This window comes from Rhamphochromis sp. 'chilingali', assembly GCF_963969265.1.
Source record: "Rhamphochromis sp. 'chilingali' genome assembly, chromosome: 2".
Lineage (NCBI taxonomy): Eukaryota > Metazoa > Chordata > Actinopteri > Cichliformes > Cichlidae > Rhamphochromis > Rhamphochromis sp. 'chilingali'.
In genome coordinates this window covers 31,470,626-31,487,340 of record NC_137930.1, presented here as the reverse complement: position 1 = coordinate 31,487,340, position 16,715 = coordinate 31,470,626, and the positions used below count along the sequence as shown (strand labels likewise).

At 38.3% G+C, this 16,715-nt stretch overlaps 1 protein-coding gene across 1 annotated transcript in view; it reads right to left on the bottom strand.

Moving 5' to 3' along the window:
- Positions 1 to 16,715, bottom strand: part of cntfr (ciliary neurotrophic factor receptor) — a 229,418-nt gene that overhangs the window by 127,108 nt on the left and 85,595 nt on the right. Inside the window, exon 3 of the mRNA XM_080865436.1 lies at positions 15,352 to 15,421. Within this exon, the coding sequence (XP_080721562.1) occupies positions 15,352 to 15,421 (70 nt within the window). The remainder of the gene's footprint in view (positions 1 to 15,351; positions 15,422 to 16,715) is intronic.

The following is a 16,715-nucleotide window of genomic DNA, read 5'->3' as shown; positions in this document are numbered from 1 at the left end:
AGAGAGATGCAGGAAGTGGCCAAAATCTAAGAATCTAAGAAGATGTGCTGTATGTTAACAAGTGTGAGAGGGGAGAGAAGGGGAATGCATTTCATACTGTAGATATATTTGTAAAGGGAGCAAAAGGCAGCAGAAGTCATAATTCTATCAACTGTTGTGTAAATCAAAAGCAACGCCACATATCAATCTAAACACATTCTACAATTAATAACATTCATTAAGCACAATGAAAAAGTTGGTGGAATTATAAGGAAACGTTCCTCCCCTGTTTTAGTCAAACAAAAATTGTTTCACCATATAAAATCAAGACTTTTTGAATTCTGAAATCTTTGGTATTTTAAATGTGTGTAGTTCTCTGACTACACTCATTAAAAGCAAACAACACACATTCCTTTAAATTATCACCAAGATTGCTTGCTTGCGGACCTTTGGACAGTTCCATCAAATTTAGATTTGCATATCGGTTATTGCAAAAAACCAAACAACAATCTTCAGTGGAGAAGTCCACACTGCTCAAGCAATGCCTCAGGTCAGATCGTTTTTTTCAGCTTTCACCAGTTTGTGCATTGTGAATTCATCCCCTTGGGTCACTCTGTTAATGTAATAACTCTTTTGTAACATTCTGAGGCATTTGAGGGAGAACATTTGTTGTAAACGAACAGCCAAAGCAACGCAGTCTTCACTTGCTTCACCTGATTTTGGCTCCATGCAACTTTGCCCTCTTTCCAAACTTAAATTTAAGTTGAAGTGTTGCCATTTTGACATAGAGAAGGAGATCCAGTGCAAAATAAAAACGCTTAAATCAAAGTAGTCAGAACAAAGCCTCTAAGGAAAGGTTTAAAAATGGCAGCAGTGCTGCAATAGGTTATTTTTTGTTTTGTTTTTGATGAAAAATTCTGGGTTTTGGATTCAGGAATGCTGACATGCTGCAAAAAGAAATCAAAATCCAATAGACATTCTCACATGGATGTCCTTGGATATAGACTGATTGTAGCTTCCATTAAAAAGGAACTATAGACACAAACAGAACTAACTCATATGTGTGTGTGTTGACATGAAGATGTTTCTATAGTGTGTGTGTGCGTGGGTGCCAATGCACAATATGTGGGAAAAGGTTAGAGAGCACAAGTTCAACCAAAAGCTCAATACTGCCGTTACTAGATTACCTGAACTGTGTGTGTGTGTGTGTGTGTGTGTGTGTGTGTGTGTGTGTGTGTGTGTGTGTGTGTGTGTGTGTGTGTGTGTGTGGAGCAGGGGGACTTCTGTGTGTGTAGATAGCTCTGGTCAATACAGTATGGTTAGCCATGTGATGCTGCGGAGGAAGGTATGTTTGAAGGTGCCTGCGTTTTGGAAGTATGCCTTCATGATCTCATTACTGATTAAATTAACAATAATTTTGAAATATGAGCAGCAGTGAATATTTTGCCAACTCTTGGAATTAGACCGTTTTTGATACTTTGATACTTCATTTTACACAGAGATATCCATGAATAGCTTATGTTTACTTCTAAATTAGAGAAGCCAGATAAATCTATGTAGCCCTTTAACATTATAATGCTCTGACAAATATGTCTTGTTATTATGCCATTTAGAGCTGTTGATATGTTTTTAAGAAGAGAGATGAAGAAACAAAACAAAAAACAAAAAAAGAAAAGAAAAGATTTGAACAGGACTGTGGCCCCACTCAACCATGGATTTGGAGAACTGTTGCACTGCTTTAATGCTGCCACCTTTATGAGTCCCCATTAATGTGATTGCCAGTGGGCAGATATTATAGCGTCATGTCTCAAGTTATGTAATGCCTTATTATGCACAAGAATTGAGAAATGGATTCGAGGGGATAGAAGGAAGATAGCTGCGTTGTGTTTCTGTGCCCCCAGTTGTTTTCCTTTTTATGTATTATTTATTTGTATCACTTTATTTCATGACATCTGAATTTAAGTATTTTTAAACAGACACGCCCTGCTCTTAATCAGCATCACCCACACAGTTTGCTCTGGTGAAAAATTCATGGCACTTTATCCAGAGATGATATTATCCTATTACTGGTGTCTAAATGAAATCCAATGACTGGTCACTTAGGCTATGACAGGACATTACACTCCATAATGACCTGTTAGCCTTAGTAGATTATACCATGTCCCAGAGCAGCAGCATAGTTGCATCTCTGACAGTGACAGAGCAGGCTGTGGTTCTGTGTTTTGCTCAAGGGTGTATGGCTATTGTACAGAGGTGGCCTGTTATTTATTAATAATAGAATAAACTGTTTTGCAACACACTTGCATTGTTCAAGTCTACTGAAATGTAATATGAAGCCGTAAACCACTCTGCAGATTCAATTTCACTTTTCCCTCCATGCAGAGCAGTTCGTTCCTCATGAGGATCTTTGTTATTTAATATTTTGTTTCAACACATACCGTATTAGAACATTTTTTGTTGTCACAAAACAAAGACGGCGACTAAAATATGTCCTGCTTGAAATGACCTCCACAGTCTACAAATTTGCAATCTAACGCAAGGCTACTCTGCAATGCAAATATCCCTCATGCTGTGACTCAAAGGTTCCCAAGTGGTTTGTACCGAGTGAAAAAAGCCCAAACACTAATTAATTCTCACAAACAAAATGTTATGTAGTTAGTATGGTTTCCTGTGGATGAAAACGTTATCTTATGTGTGACGACACAATTTCTCCGCCACAAGCCTTTAAGTCTCTCTGGACTTTCGGTATCTCTGAGCTGTCGACGGTGTTTTGTCAGTATGATGGACAAGAAAGCTTTGGGAATTTGAATTTGAAAGGAATGGAGGGAGCCTATTGTCCCCAGACAATACAGTTTCAGGGTTTGGAGAGCGAATGGTTTTCCGTATGAATCCATTCCACCACAGGAAATCATACTACCGCCAAGAGAGATAGGACTGTCCTTGCACAATGTCATGGGCAATAAATATAAACACACATGCATGCACATGCAAGCAAACACACACACACACACACACACACACACACACACACACACACACACACACACACACACACACACACACACACACACACACACACACACACACACAGTCTCTTGAGAATGCACATCCACACAAATATGCACACACTTACTCTGAGCTTCACTTCCCTTTCCGCTACAAGGACAACCAATTCTTTCAGAAATGTTGTGGTGTCTTTTTTTGGGTTTTTTTAGCTTTTGTAAACTTCAGTCATTGCTGTTTTCTTTCTTTCTTTTTTTGATACACAGGTATTGGCTTACATCTCTGGTATACATCTTGACTTTCCCTTTAAAAAAAGTTTTCTAAGGAAATGCAAAGTGACAGAGACACAAGCTCAAAGTGACAGGACATGACGAGCCTTTTTTCATTCCTTGCAACAATAAAATAAAATCTTTTCCACATGGAAAATAACCTCAAAGCAATCACAGATAGAATTCACTCCAGATACAATTTTTAAAAACAGTTAAGTTTTTACTGACAAAACTGTGAAAGGTCATTATAACAAGGGGGTTTAAGAAAATTAATAATATAAAATTAATTTACTGGGGGGTTTTTTTCAGTTTTTTTGACAAAATTTGATTGGTTATATAAACATTAAATGCAGTTCGGCTGATTTTCTTTCTTTCTTTTTTTCTATTGTTTTGCCTTCTTTTGTAGTTTCCGCCTTGACTGATTGCTCAGTTTTCATTGCTTGTTCACTGCACTCAGAATTTTGTTTTTTGTTTTCTTGTTTCTTTGTGTATTTGAGCGAAGGGGAATGGTTTAAGTTCAGAGCAATGACAATAAAGTTGAGCTGAATTAAATTAAACTGAAGTTCAGTGTTATAAATGGTAATCTTTTCCCTCTGTCACTCTGCCACTTTCTCCCCCCAATGCATCACACTGAAGGTCTTTCTGTCCGCAATAGATCAAATTAAATGTGTATATTTAGAACTGTTGCACCATTGAGGGCCCAAGACCCCTTTTAAGGCTCTTGTGATTCAGTTCCAATGTCTTGGAACAAAGTTTTATTGCAAAGCAACATTAGCCAAAACTCAGCTCATACTAGCAGGAATTACATTAGGTTCCTGGCAACATTAACTTATTGAACAGTCTATCAGGAGGAACTGGGGGAACTAGTGGGGGCTCAGTGATTTTAATGGCACAGCAAAACACAACTTGAGATTTAATGGGTTAGAATCAACAAAGTGGCTTTGGAAACAGAAAATCTATCTTGCAAATGGTCACTCGATTCAATGTAGGGGACATTCTGTTCATCTACGAATGAAATGCTTCTTTTAAATGACTAAAATAAATTGATTTGTTAAGTTGATTTCTTTGAAATTACAGCTAGCTCTTTTATTTTTAATCAATTCTGTTAGTGTCCTCTTTCAAATGCCACAATTGTAGAACCTTTTATTCTTACTTTGTCGGCAAAAGAAAAACTAGCTATTGTCCACCTTATAAGGTGGAAAAAAAGACAGATAATGTTTTTATGCCTTTATCTGTCTTTTTTTTTCTTTTTACAATACATTGAACTGGAGTCATAAAGCAGAGTGCATAGAAAAGAAAAAAGCTGCATTTTTTTCTATTTGTAAAATAAACAGTCTAGATGATACGCAGCATTCTACATTTAATAAGAAAGGAGCTATTGAATTACATTTAAGATGAACTGTACTGTGGAAGAAAAAGAATGCCATAAATTAAGTATAAACAAAAATAAATAAAATGTACAACTATGTATATTCATGAGGCCTTTTACGGCATGATATACAGTATGGAAGGCAAAAGTGCTTAGGTTTCTGTTTGCATGGCACATTAAATGGCACACTCTGGAAGCAGTGCACATCACAGTATGTCAGAACCACTACATCCTCTTAAGTAAAGTCAATAAATTGAAACTTAAAATTCCTAACCTCCCAAAGACTCAATCCTGAGTCAACCTCTAATTTTACTTCTGCTTTCTTTTCCTGACCTAATCTTTTGATTGCACACAGACACAGGTGGTCATTTGCTGCACAGCAGGGTAGTGGTAAATTATACAAGTCTTTATAGTGACCACAGCCAAGACAGGGTCACATACACTGCAGTCTATACTGTCGGCACACATACAGGGAGTGCAGAATTATTAGGCAAATGAGTATTTTGTCCACATCATCCTCTTCATGCATGTTGTCTTACTCCAAGCTGTATAGGCTCGAAAGCCTACTACCAATTAAGCATATTAGGTGATGTGCATCTCTGTAATGAGAAGGGGTGTGGTCTAATGACATCAACACCCTATATCAGGTGTGCATAATTATTAGGCAACGTCCTTTCCTTTGGCAAAATGGGTCAAAAGAAGGACTTGACAGGCTCAGAAAAGTCAAAAATAGTGAGATATCTTGCAGAGGGATGCAGCAGTCTCAAAATTGCAAAGCTTCTGAAGCGTGATCATCGAACAATCAAGCGTTTCATTCAAAATAGTCAACAGGGTCGCAAGAAGCGTGTGGAAAAACCAAGGCGCAAAATAACTGCCCATGAACTGAGAAAAGTCAAGCGTGCAGCTGCCAAGATGCCACTTGCCACCAGTTTGGCCATATTTCAGAGCTGCAACATCACTGGAGTGCCCAAAAGCACAAGATGTGCAATACTCAGAGACATGGCCAAGGTAAGAAAGGCTGAAAGACGACCACCACTGAACAAGACACACAAGCTGAAACGTCAAGACTGGGCCAAGAAATATCTCAAGACTGGTTTTTCTAAGGTTTTATGGACTGATGAAATGAGAGTGAGTCTTGATGGGCCAGATGGATGGGCCCATGGCTGGATTGGTAAAGGGCAGAGAGCTCCAGTCCGACTCAGACGCCAGCAAGGTGGAGGTGGAGTACTGGTTTGGGCTGGTATCATCAAAGATGAGCTTGTGGGGCCTTTTCGGGTTGAGGATGGAGTCAAGCTCAACTCCCAGTCCTACTGCCAGTTTCTGGAAGACACCTTCTTCAAGCAGTGGTACAGGAAGAAGTCTGCATCCTTCAAGAAAAACATGATTTTCATGCAGGACAATGCTCCATCACACGCGTCCAAGTACTCCACAGTGTGGCTGGCAAGAAAGGGTATAAAAGAAGAAAAACTAATGACATGGCCTCCTTGTTCACCTGATCTGAACCCCATTGAGAACCTGTGGTCCATCATCAAATGTGAGATTTACAAACAGTACACCTCTCTGAACGGTGTCTGGGAGGCTGTGGTTGCTGCTGCACACAATGTTGATGGTGAACAGATCAAAACACTGACAGAATCCATGTATGGCAGGCTTTTGAGTGTCCTTGCAAAGAAAGGTGGCTATATTGGTCGCTGATTTGTTTTTCTTTTGTTTTTGAATGTCAGAAATGTATATTTGTGAATGTGGAGATGTTATATTGGTGTCACTGGTAAAAATAAATAATTGAAATGGGTATATATTTGTTTTTTGTTAAGTTGCCTAATAATTATGCACAGTAATAGTCACCTGCACACACAGATATCCCCCTAAAATAGCTAAAACTAAAAACAAACTAAAAACTACTTCCAAAAACATTCAGCTTTGATATTAATGAGTTTTTTGGGTTCATTGAGAACATGGTTGTTGTTCAATAATAAAATTATTCCTCAAAAATACAACTTGCCTAACAATTCTGCACTCCCTGTAATCACAAGCACTGCAGAGCATGCACTTATTCAAACACACTTTAGTGTATTTTGAATCAGTTATATACATTAATACGGACATACAGAGAAGCACCTGCACACCAGACGACTAATGTGTGTTAACACACACACACACACACACACACACACACACACACACACACACACACACACACACACACACACACACACACACACATATATATACATACACACAAATTCTCACTCACATTTTGGTTTCAGGTCAGTGAAGCAATAACTGAAAACTTCCGGATAGGATTACCAGCAGTTAGTCTCTTAGTAAGTAGAAACACATACACAGACACACTCACACACTAGCATATCTGAAGCTCTGTGTGCACATACCATAGATGCTCAATAGCAGAAATATACTGTTATAAGTCTAAAATGCTGAATGCTGTCTGACCCTAAAGCAATCACATCAATCCATTCACTATTTATTTGTCATTAAACACTGGTTAACTGTGACCTGCTGTAAGCCTCATTAGACTGCACTTCTGCTAATGACTCACATTAGCCAACGCACACATCAGCATATTCATATTATTCCTTTAAAGAATTGGGTAAAGCCTGGCATGAGTGTACATGCTGGCTAGTGCAATATAATGCTGCTCAAGGGCAGCTTCACCTGCACTTTCTCCTCCACTTTCATCTTGAGACTGTGTTTGAAACAGAGATATACAAGCAGAGATGAAGAGAGAGAAAAAGGCTGAAAAAAGTACCTCTGCAACTTCCACTTTCAGGAGTTGAATGTCAGAGATCAGGGAAGTTGTCTTTGTATGTTCAATGTTGTTAATGAAAGTAATTCTAAGAGAGGTGGAGAGGTAAAAGAAAAAAAGACATAAAGCAAGGTCGTGAGAAGATGCAGTGAAGAAAACTTGTTGCTCATTTGAGTTCTGGTGCGGCTCTCACATATAGTGTTTATTTTCACTTCTAAAGGGCCATATCAGACGAACTCAACTGAGATTTCGGGGTTCTACTTCTACATTCTATCAACTGTAATTTCAGAGGTTTCTGGGTAATATAGCAACATCTGCTAAGACTATTTTAACAATTTGTTAATATGTTACTACAAGTTTATGAGAATTAACAAAAAATATGGCAAAAAAATGGTGGTCAGCCACATATTTTCTAAAATGGGTTTATTATTATGAAAATGCATTACAGACTAAACCTCAAAGTTTTATGGAAAACCATCGATACAATATTTATTTTATGACTATTTGAACCATTAGGACCTTCAACTGCACTGCTGCCAGTCAGTGCCAGTTTTCAGGAACTTCCCTACTGTGCTCCATTAAGGCTTACAGATCTAGTTTTCAAATTCATTTATACATTTTGGGTGGAAAACTGAAAGATAAAATGTGCATGTTATTTAACTGCTTCAGAGTTTTGGGAAGCAGCCATCAAAGAGTGATGACTTTACTGGGATTCCCAGTCAAGCTTTGATCAAAGGCTTACTGGGAATGCCTGCTAAAAGATTAATGAGTTAAGAGTTAAGAGTTAGATGGGACAATACACATAGACACACACTAAGTCCGATAGCACACAAACAAACACTTCGACTCAGATAGCGAGATTCTGAGATTCCATATCTTGGCATAAAACAGTGATTGGTTGGAAATGGGCCATTACCAGACAGATTGTATCAGGCAGTCGGGAATCCGAAATCTATAGTGGACAAATTATAGAATATTTAGTAGTGAACATTAATGGATTCTACAGATATTTGTTTTTCCTATCTCAGATTTTGTATTTTCCAGCTGAAGTGAACTTATGATATGACAAAGATTTAACTGAAAACTGATCATTTTGTTTCTCTTTATATTGTAGTTGTCTTCCAGTATTTATTTCAAGTTTTAGCCTGATAAGATATCTATATTTCCTTATTTCAGCTCCTAACACATATAAATCATTGAATAACTTTACAAGAACAAAGTAATTTGTTAGAGAAAGAAATGCCCTGTTTTCTTCAGGAGTTGGATGTGAATCTAAACAGATCCTACCTCAACTAAAATAATAATTTAAAAAAAACCCTCAAACTTTATTAACCCTCTCAGGCCCAAATTAAGTTTTTTGTTGCTAATGCACAACCAAGTCCTGCAGTGGTACTTCTGAGCAAAAAAAACCTCATAAAATATGTATGTGGGGTAATCAGGTTGTTAGTTCTTAACTGTTGCAAATCTGCAACGTCTGCCTGGAGAGGGTTAAGGCAATTGCTGTGATTCTAAATTGGCTGTACTGTCCCTCTGTGTTGGTCCTGCAACAGGTTGGTGACCTGTCCAGAGTGTACCCCGCCACTTGTCCTATGTTAGATGGCCATAGGCTTCACGGGCCAGCGATCCTTAAATCGGATAAGCAGAAGATAATAAATGAAAGGGATAATTTAATATATGTTCAGGATTCCCTGCTACTTGAAAGGTCTAATCCAAGGTCAGAGAGAAATAATATCATATCATTTGAAATTTGAAAATTGCCTGTCATATTTGATGTTCCAATTCATACAAAACCAATTTAATCAAAAATGGATAAATACTTTAGATAAGAGTAGCCATCTGAAAATCAGTACCGAGCCCATTTGATACATTATTGCTAAAATGTATTTTAGTCATTTATGGTTTCATTTAAGAACTTTTGGTCTCAAACATGACCTAGTAGCATGTTGGGAATAACAGAGCATATCAACAACTTCATTACTTTAAGTTGTATTAACCCAAACATTTTCAGTGAAACAAAAACATTTCACTACATTTAGCTCAGGACTGTTTTGGCTATTGACCAGTTTCTTTTCTTCTTTTTTTTATGTTACTTTTATCTTTCATTGTATTCTTTTGGCAACATTTGTTTTTGTGTTTCAAAATCATGATCAAATTAGGCTACTTCACTTTGCCTGTATGCCAGTCAGTCAGACTGTAATCCATCTGCCAATCCAGTCAGTCAATCAATTGGTTGAGCTCCATCTTGAATTTAATACAAGCAATGTGCCAAATAAGGACCACTGATTACTTTGAGTGCTACTCACAATAATGAGTGCACTTGAGGTTTCTTCTGCACATACATGGCTTAAACATACAAGACAGCCAGGCAAGCAGACAGACACACTACACCAGCATCACCTATAATTTACAGCAGCTGTCTATTTTCTCTGATAACACATTAGAAAGCAGCGAGATTCCATGAATAATTGCTCCAAATGAGTTGTCTCTGGTAATTCTAAACGTGTGCTCAAGACTTTTAGAATTACCAACAAAAACATTGCTGCTGCCATGACAGCTTTTCACTAGAATGGAACTTGTTTTAAACCTCTCTCATTTCTTTGGCTTAAAAACCTATGACTTTTTTTGTTTGTGTGATTTCAATCAACTTGTCTTACAGCACATTTGTCGAGCTTTATGCAAATATACATGATCAGTTATAATAAAGTTAGCTTGCATGTCAGATTTTAATAAGAAGTCATCCTGCAGAAGATCCTACATTCCCAACCAGAAACTGCAGCATTTGCCCTATAAGTGAGTTAAAAAAATAAAAATCTTTGGTAAAAAAAAAAAAAAAAAAGTCCTTTTAATCACCCGTTTGGATCTTAATTTATGAAAATACACAGTGATATAGACAGACTGTACTGGATTAGTAGGAGATACAAGCATTAAAAAGCACCCAGGTATATGTATACTGTATTTCAGTCTGACATCTTGCTTTTGGAGTGCTGCAGCTATTAAAGCTAATTACGTATGTCTAGATGAGCATCTGCACATGAATTAAATTAGACTTGGCAGCCTTGCATGATAAATGGTGAAAAATGCCAGGATTGATTTAATTTCAGCATTTATCATGATGTATTTAAAAGAGTATGGATAAATAAGGCTGCAGTTTAGCAAAGTATACGCCCAGGCATGTTGGAAAGCCATGGCAGCGCGTGTCGAAAGCTCAAGAAATAGATACAGCTTTGACAGCTGTAATACCATGGAATTAGTGCAGGAGTTAACCTCTTACTTTCCTGCTCTCTTTTTCTCTCTCTCCTACTTTGACCCGGTTGTATCACTTTCTGTTTCACGAGTCTCTCTATCTTCCTCTCTCTTTTTTCAATCCATAGCAGTCAGGTGGAGGGTAAGGTACAGAGACTCAGCAAAGGCCAGAGATGAAGCGCACAAAAACCTTTAGTGATGTCACGGGTGATAAATCTGCTGTTGATCACTTGTCGGATGGATTACGGAGTTAGTGGAGAAAGCAATGATGTGAAAGCAAAAAAGTATCTAGAGCAAAGGGATGGAATAATGTAAAGTATTAGAGGGACTGAACAGGAGGAGAAGGATGGCAAAATTAAAATAAATAAATAAATAAATAAAATAAACCATAAGGCTGGTAAGTGTGGATGAAGTGAAGACTGAATTAGAGAAAGAGGATGAAGTATTGAGTTGGGGAGAGAGGAGGATGGAGGGGGAAACAGAGAGACATAAAGACACTGAGGGAGGGGGAGAGATGGAGGGGATGATTATGAGTGGAAATGTTCGTCTCTCAATCAGGATATGGACTCCCATAAATAACTTGCCCTCTCAGTCAACAGCATGATGTCACCACATTTACTCTCACTCTCTCTCTCCTACACTAGTCGCATACACAGAGATAAGGTGGAGGAGCAGATGTAGCTGCACTATTTCTGTCATAAAAAAATAAGAGGAAAATTCAGCTGAAATGTATGCAATCTCAAAATGATCTCAATTACGCCTCATTTTCCTCACTCCATGTTTAATTTTCTTCACTTGTTTTGTTCTACTCCTTCCGCTCTCCATTGAGTGTTCTTGTGCAGTTAATTTGTATTCTCATTGTGCTTGTTCTCAGTATTTACTGTTTGAGGCACCCCATTAATGTAATGGTATTGCTTTGACTAGGGACTCTCTGGTATATCTCAGGAATAAAACAAGACGGAGAGAAAGACGCAGAGAACAGGATGAAGAGGGAATGAGAGAACACAACGAAAGATAAAAAACAGAGCTAGAAAGAGGTTTTTGAACTCATACGTGATCAATCATATAGGCGGATTCATTTTTTTATATAATGTAAGTGACTGTATCACTACTGAAATATAATAATCTGGAAATACAATAATGATAATTTTATATCTCTCTTTCTCTTTGTAGAAATGTATTCTCTAATGCTTTTTCCCCAAACATATTCTTGGCTCCATCCGTTATCATTCCTGTCCCCCCTCTATCCATCTCCTTGTCCATTTTCACAAGCAATCAAATATAAAATCAAATATCACATTCAAGGAACCTTAATTGATACAACTTTCTCTGACCTTTCGGTCATTTATTCTGTTCATTGTATATTTTGGTGTGGATGTAGCTCAGGAGGTAGAGCAGGTCGGAAGGTTGGCGTTTCCATCCCTGGCTGCTCCAGCCTGCATGCTCTGGGTAAATTACTGAACCCCGAGTTGCTGTCCTTTGGGTCCATTGGAGTGTGCATTTGTGTGAACGTTAGACAGAAAGCACTTAAGTGTAGAAAAAAGTGCTTGTATAAATGGGTGAATGAGGCATGTTGTATAGAATGTTTTAAGTGTTCAAGTAAAGTAGAAAAGTGCCACGAAAGAACCTGTTTTATTGGGAGAATACCATTTCTATTGTCTGAGTTTCCTTTCAAGTGTTGTTTTCTTTTTTCAATAAATAGCTAAATGGCCAATTTACACTGCAAAAACTCAAAATCTTACCAAGTATATTTGTCTTATTTCTAGTCAAAATTATCTCATTACACTTAAAATAAGACACAATCAGCTACAGGGCAACATTTCAGTAAGCTAAAGGAACTTGTTTCAAGACAGTGAATCTTGAAACTAGAGAAAAACTAGAGATTTTTCACTTGTTCCACTGGCAGATTTTTTCACTTATACAAGATATTTTAGCTTAAAATAAGTGAAAAAATCTGCCAGTGGAACAAGTGAAAAATCTCTAGTTTTTCTCTAGTTTCAAGATTCACTGTCTTGAAACAAGTTCCTTTAGCTTACTGAAATGTTGCCCTGTAGCTGATTGTGTCTTATTTTAAGTGTAATGAGATAATTTTGACTAGAAATAAGACAAATATACTTGGTAAGATTTTGAGTTTTTGCAGTGTATGTACTGTCCCCCACATCAGAGCAACTGTAATTACTTGAGGTGAGGACTTGTTGCTAAAAAAATGAATGCACCCTATGACCAGCCATTCTCTTTTGATTATTAAGTAAATAGCAGTAAATAGATTTATTGCACATTTCATTAAAAGAATACGCTTTGTTCCAGTATAAATAGGAGGCAAAACAGATTTTACGCATTTCTTTTATTTCTCCCTTGTGCACTTTGTTCGTGATTGAGAACACCAGCTGCTCTAAAATATCTCAAGATATTCTTTAGTCCCATCGTAACCACTTATGCTGATTATTGCTGAATTCATAATCACAATGATCACAATGTTCTGCTCTTTTTTTAAATATATTTTAATGAATATTTGAATAAAATCGTAAAATACAGCCAACACATACTTGGCACAAAAGGATAATAACAGCTTCCCTAATTAATATTAGAGAGAGCTGATTAATCCCAAAGTGTTTTCTTTTTGTGGGTTAGATATAGTAGTCTTACAGCAGTCTTCCATTTAAGGCCATTTTCTCTCTTTACTTCTCAAGAGAGTTCTTGTTTGTTTCATCCCTCCTCATCTGTCTCTTAGTCTCATCGCGCGCCATCCTCTATCCTGTCTTCCAGACAAGAGCGACTTCTGTAAATGTGAAGCTTGTAACTATTTGATTGACTCAGTCTGTAGATGCTTTCTACCACTGTTTCTTATTGTCTTTGTTCAGCATGCACTGCTGTCATTAATTAGGAAGTCTCAAATGGATTTCCTATACACTCCATGTCACACAAACATACTTACACACAAGTACACACAAACACAGTTTGAGCCTTCCTCTGCATGTGCTTTTTGTGCAAACTGAGTCAGACCAAGCAAGTTCATTCCCTCTCCATCCCTTAATACTGACTACGTATATATATGTGTGTGTGTGTGTGTGTGTGTGTGTGTGCGTGTGCGTGTGTGTGTGTGTGTCACAGTGCACGTATGTGCTTCACTCTCACTGCCAAGAAAGGCATACCCCAGGGAATCCTGTCAGTCAAACTTTCTGGCAATTTGTCAGAGCAACAAGGCACTTTGCAATACAACCAGATGTGTTTCTGTGTGTGTGTGTGTGTGTGTGTGTGTGTGTGTGTGTGTGTGTGTGTGTGTGTGTGTGTGTGTGTGTGTGTGTGTGTGTGTGTATGACATGTATTGAGATAGAATGTGGGGTGCAAATTTTGATATTACTCATCATCCTACCGCTTTTGTTACTTGGTTACGGATATGTGTTGTGATTCGTTTACACAGACCATATAGGCATTTGTGTGTTACACAGTATAAGATTGTCGAGCTATGGAGCACAAAAAACAGACAATCCACAAGCACTAGAGTGCTAACATACACCCACAAATGGACAGAAGTTTTTTTCTCCCCTAGGCAGAACTATTTGTTACTAATTTCTTCCTCTTTTCATGTGTGCTTTTCCTGTATGCCATTTGTTTTCACATATTCTGTAATTACTTTTCTTGCTGCCTTTGTCTTACTTTTGTTCAACTTTTTAGAACAACGCAAGAAATTTAAGTGGAAAAGCATGATTTCTAAAATACAGCCACATTTTCCACTGAAAAACATCCTTAAAACATATTAAGTGAAGAAGATAAGCAAGAAAACAAGCATTCACTGTTATTTTTCTCCATAGATCTCCTTGTGTTTGCTTTCTGTAGTTTTGATGTCTTCCTCTTACTTTTTTCTTCCTTCATTTTACCCTGAGAAGCTTCCATTTTTCTACTTCGCAGATTTATATATAAATCTGCCATGTCTGCTCTGCTTGTGTGTGTGTGTGTGTGTGTGTGTGTGTGTGTGTGTGTGTGTGTGTGTGTGTATATATGTGTATGTGTGTGTATAAGAGACCCTCGTGACAGAGTGATGTGCGTCATTGACTTCCTTAGACTCTTCCTCTGGGTCATCTGAGTTAAACAGTCCAATCTCATTGGCTAATAAGGCAATGCCACTCTTCTCTAGAATTGAAGTGACTCGTTTACTTCCTTTAAACACACACACACACACAAACATGCGCATGCACACACCCACCCACCCATTTAAACACATGGTCTAATTTACAGTCCTGAATCTTGGGTGAAGTCTCAAAAGAGCAGTCACTGCATTATCTACTTTCCAATTTCCCTTTCTCCCTCACAACTTCAGTGCACGAGTGCTCATGATCATCAGTTGAGCTGGCTACCTACTTTGTTGAACCAACATTTGTTTCTGAGTAAGCCTTAGCACCACATAGCACCACATAACATGGGGTAACAAGATGATTTGATAAGCTTTCTCTCAAAGGTTCATTTGTCTTAGACTGTTGCACCTTTGACCTCAGACCGAGTGGCCAAATGACACACAGCTCAAATCCATAAACATACTGCAATCTTTAAAACGACTTCATGAGCAGAGAAATAGAAACAATGCAGGGAGCCGAGGGTGTAGAAGACAGTAAAGTTAACAGGGAGAAGAAGAAAAACTGTCAAACTTTCTGAGCATAAAGGAGAGGCAGAGCAGGCCTTAGAACAGAAATGGAGGAGCAAATCAAGAAAAGGAAATGCATACTCACCATTGCGAGGATAGGCTACCACCACTGCAGCCAGAACTACACAGCACAACGATGTCACAAGGTTTGCCATCTGTAGACACATACACAGCAAAGTTATCAGTGCGTGCAAGAGCCAAAGAGCCGGCTAGTGAGTGTGTCCGCCTGTCGTCCTGATTGACTGACAGACCCATAGACGCCTACAATGTAAGAGATGTAAGAGATGGAGAGATAGCTGCTTCCTCTCTTCTCTCTGTCTCTCTCAGTGTCTATCTCCCTTCAGTATTGCTGTTGCTGAAGTGGTTTTGGGTTTGTTTGTTTTTTTCGTGTCCTCCTGTTTCTTTCCCACTCCTTTATTTCCTTTCTTTACTCCTCTCATCTGCTGATATCATTTTCACTGTGTAACCTTACTCTCTTTTTCTTCATGTGCATCTCTCTCCTTCTGTCTCTCGTTGTGTTCATCAGTCTAATGGGTCCATCCTCTCTGGGATGGGCTATGGCCAGCAGCTCTTAAAGGTATAGCACACCATAAACAAACGCACAGCTCTCGTCTAAAACAACAATAATTCACGAGCACCCCTTCGTCTTACGTACTTTAGTTTTACCAGTTGAAAGTGAGGTGAGATGAAAGAGGTTTTAAGTTGCACACATCTTTTGCTTTCTAATACTTTCAATGCTTTGGTCTTTAAGTTTCATGCATTTTCTGTTCCCAAAATAACAGTCTCAGTGCTCTCTTAAAATAAATAGGTTTTGTTCATTCTTGCAAAAACATTGTAAAAATGACAAATTGTGGTTATAAAAGGGGAGTTATGGTTATTTTACAGCAGCTGGCTAAGGTAGCGAGCTCCTCTAAAAAGAACAATGTAGGATTTTAGGGGTAGTTGTGCAAGGTCTTTTTTGCAAACCACAGTGGTTTGATCAATCGAGTAGATCTCAGGCAATAAGTCATGTTGCCAGATTCAAGTATGGTTTTTCTTTCTGCTAGGTCAACTCAGGGGTTACGGTATGCATGGTGTCATTCTACAAGTACTATGAGTGACTCCCCTTTATAATGTCTACATTTGTTTTTACCAACTTATTTGCGAAGGTTCCATTATATGATCATTTGTCCGCTGATGAGATGCTAGTGCCCCCTCATCTGCAGAAAGTTGCAAGGTCAGAGGCCAGGGTCAGCTACAACAGTGCTACCCCGCAGCAGCTTCTACGAATGCACAATCTTGTACAAGAAAAGTTGAGCTTGGTGGAGCCTTGCCAACAATGGGGCTTGAACCTAGATCCTCCCATTAAAAAGTGGCCTCTCTCTTCACTCTCCATCTACTCTCCGGTGCCTGGGCTGTTTCTCTGTCTCCTTTCCTCTGTTATGTGAGGAGAAATACTTGGCTATCATA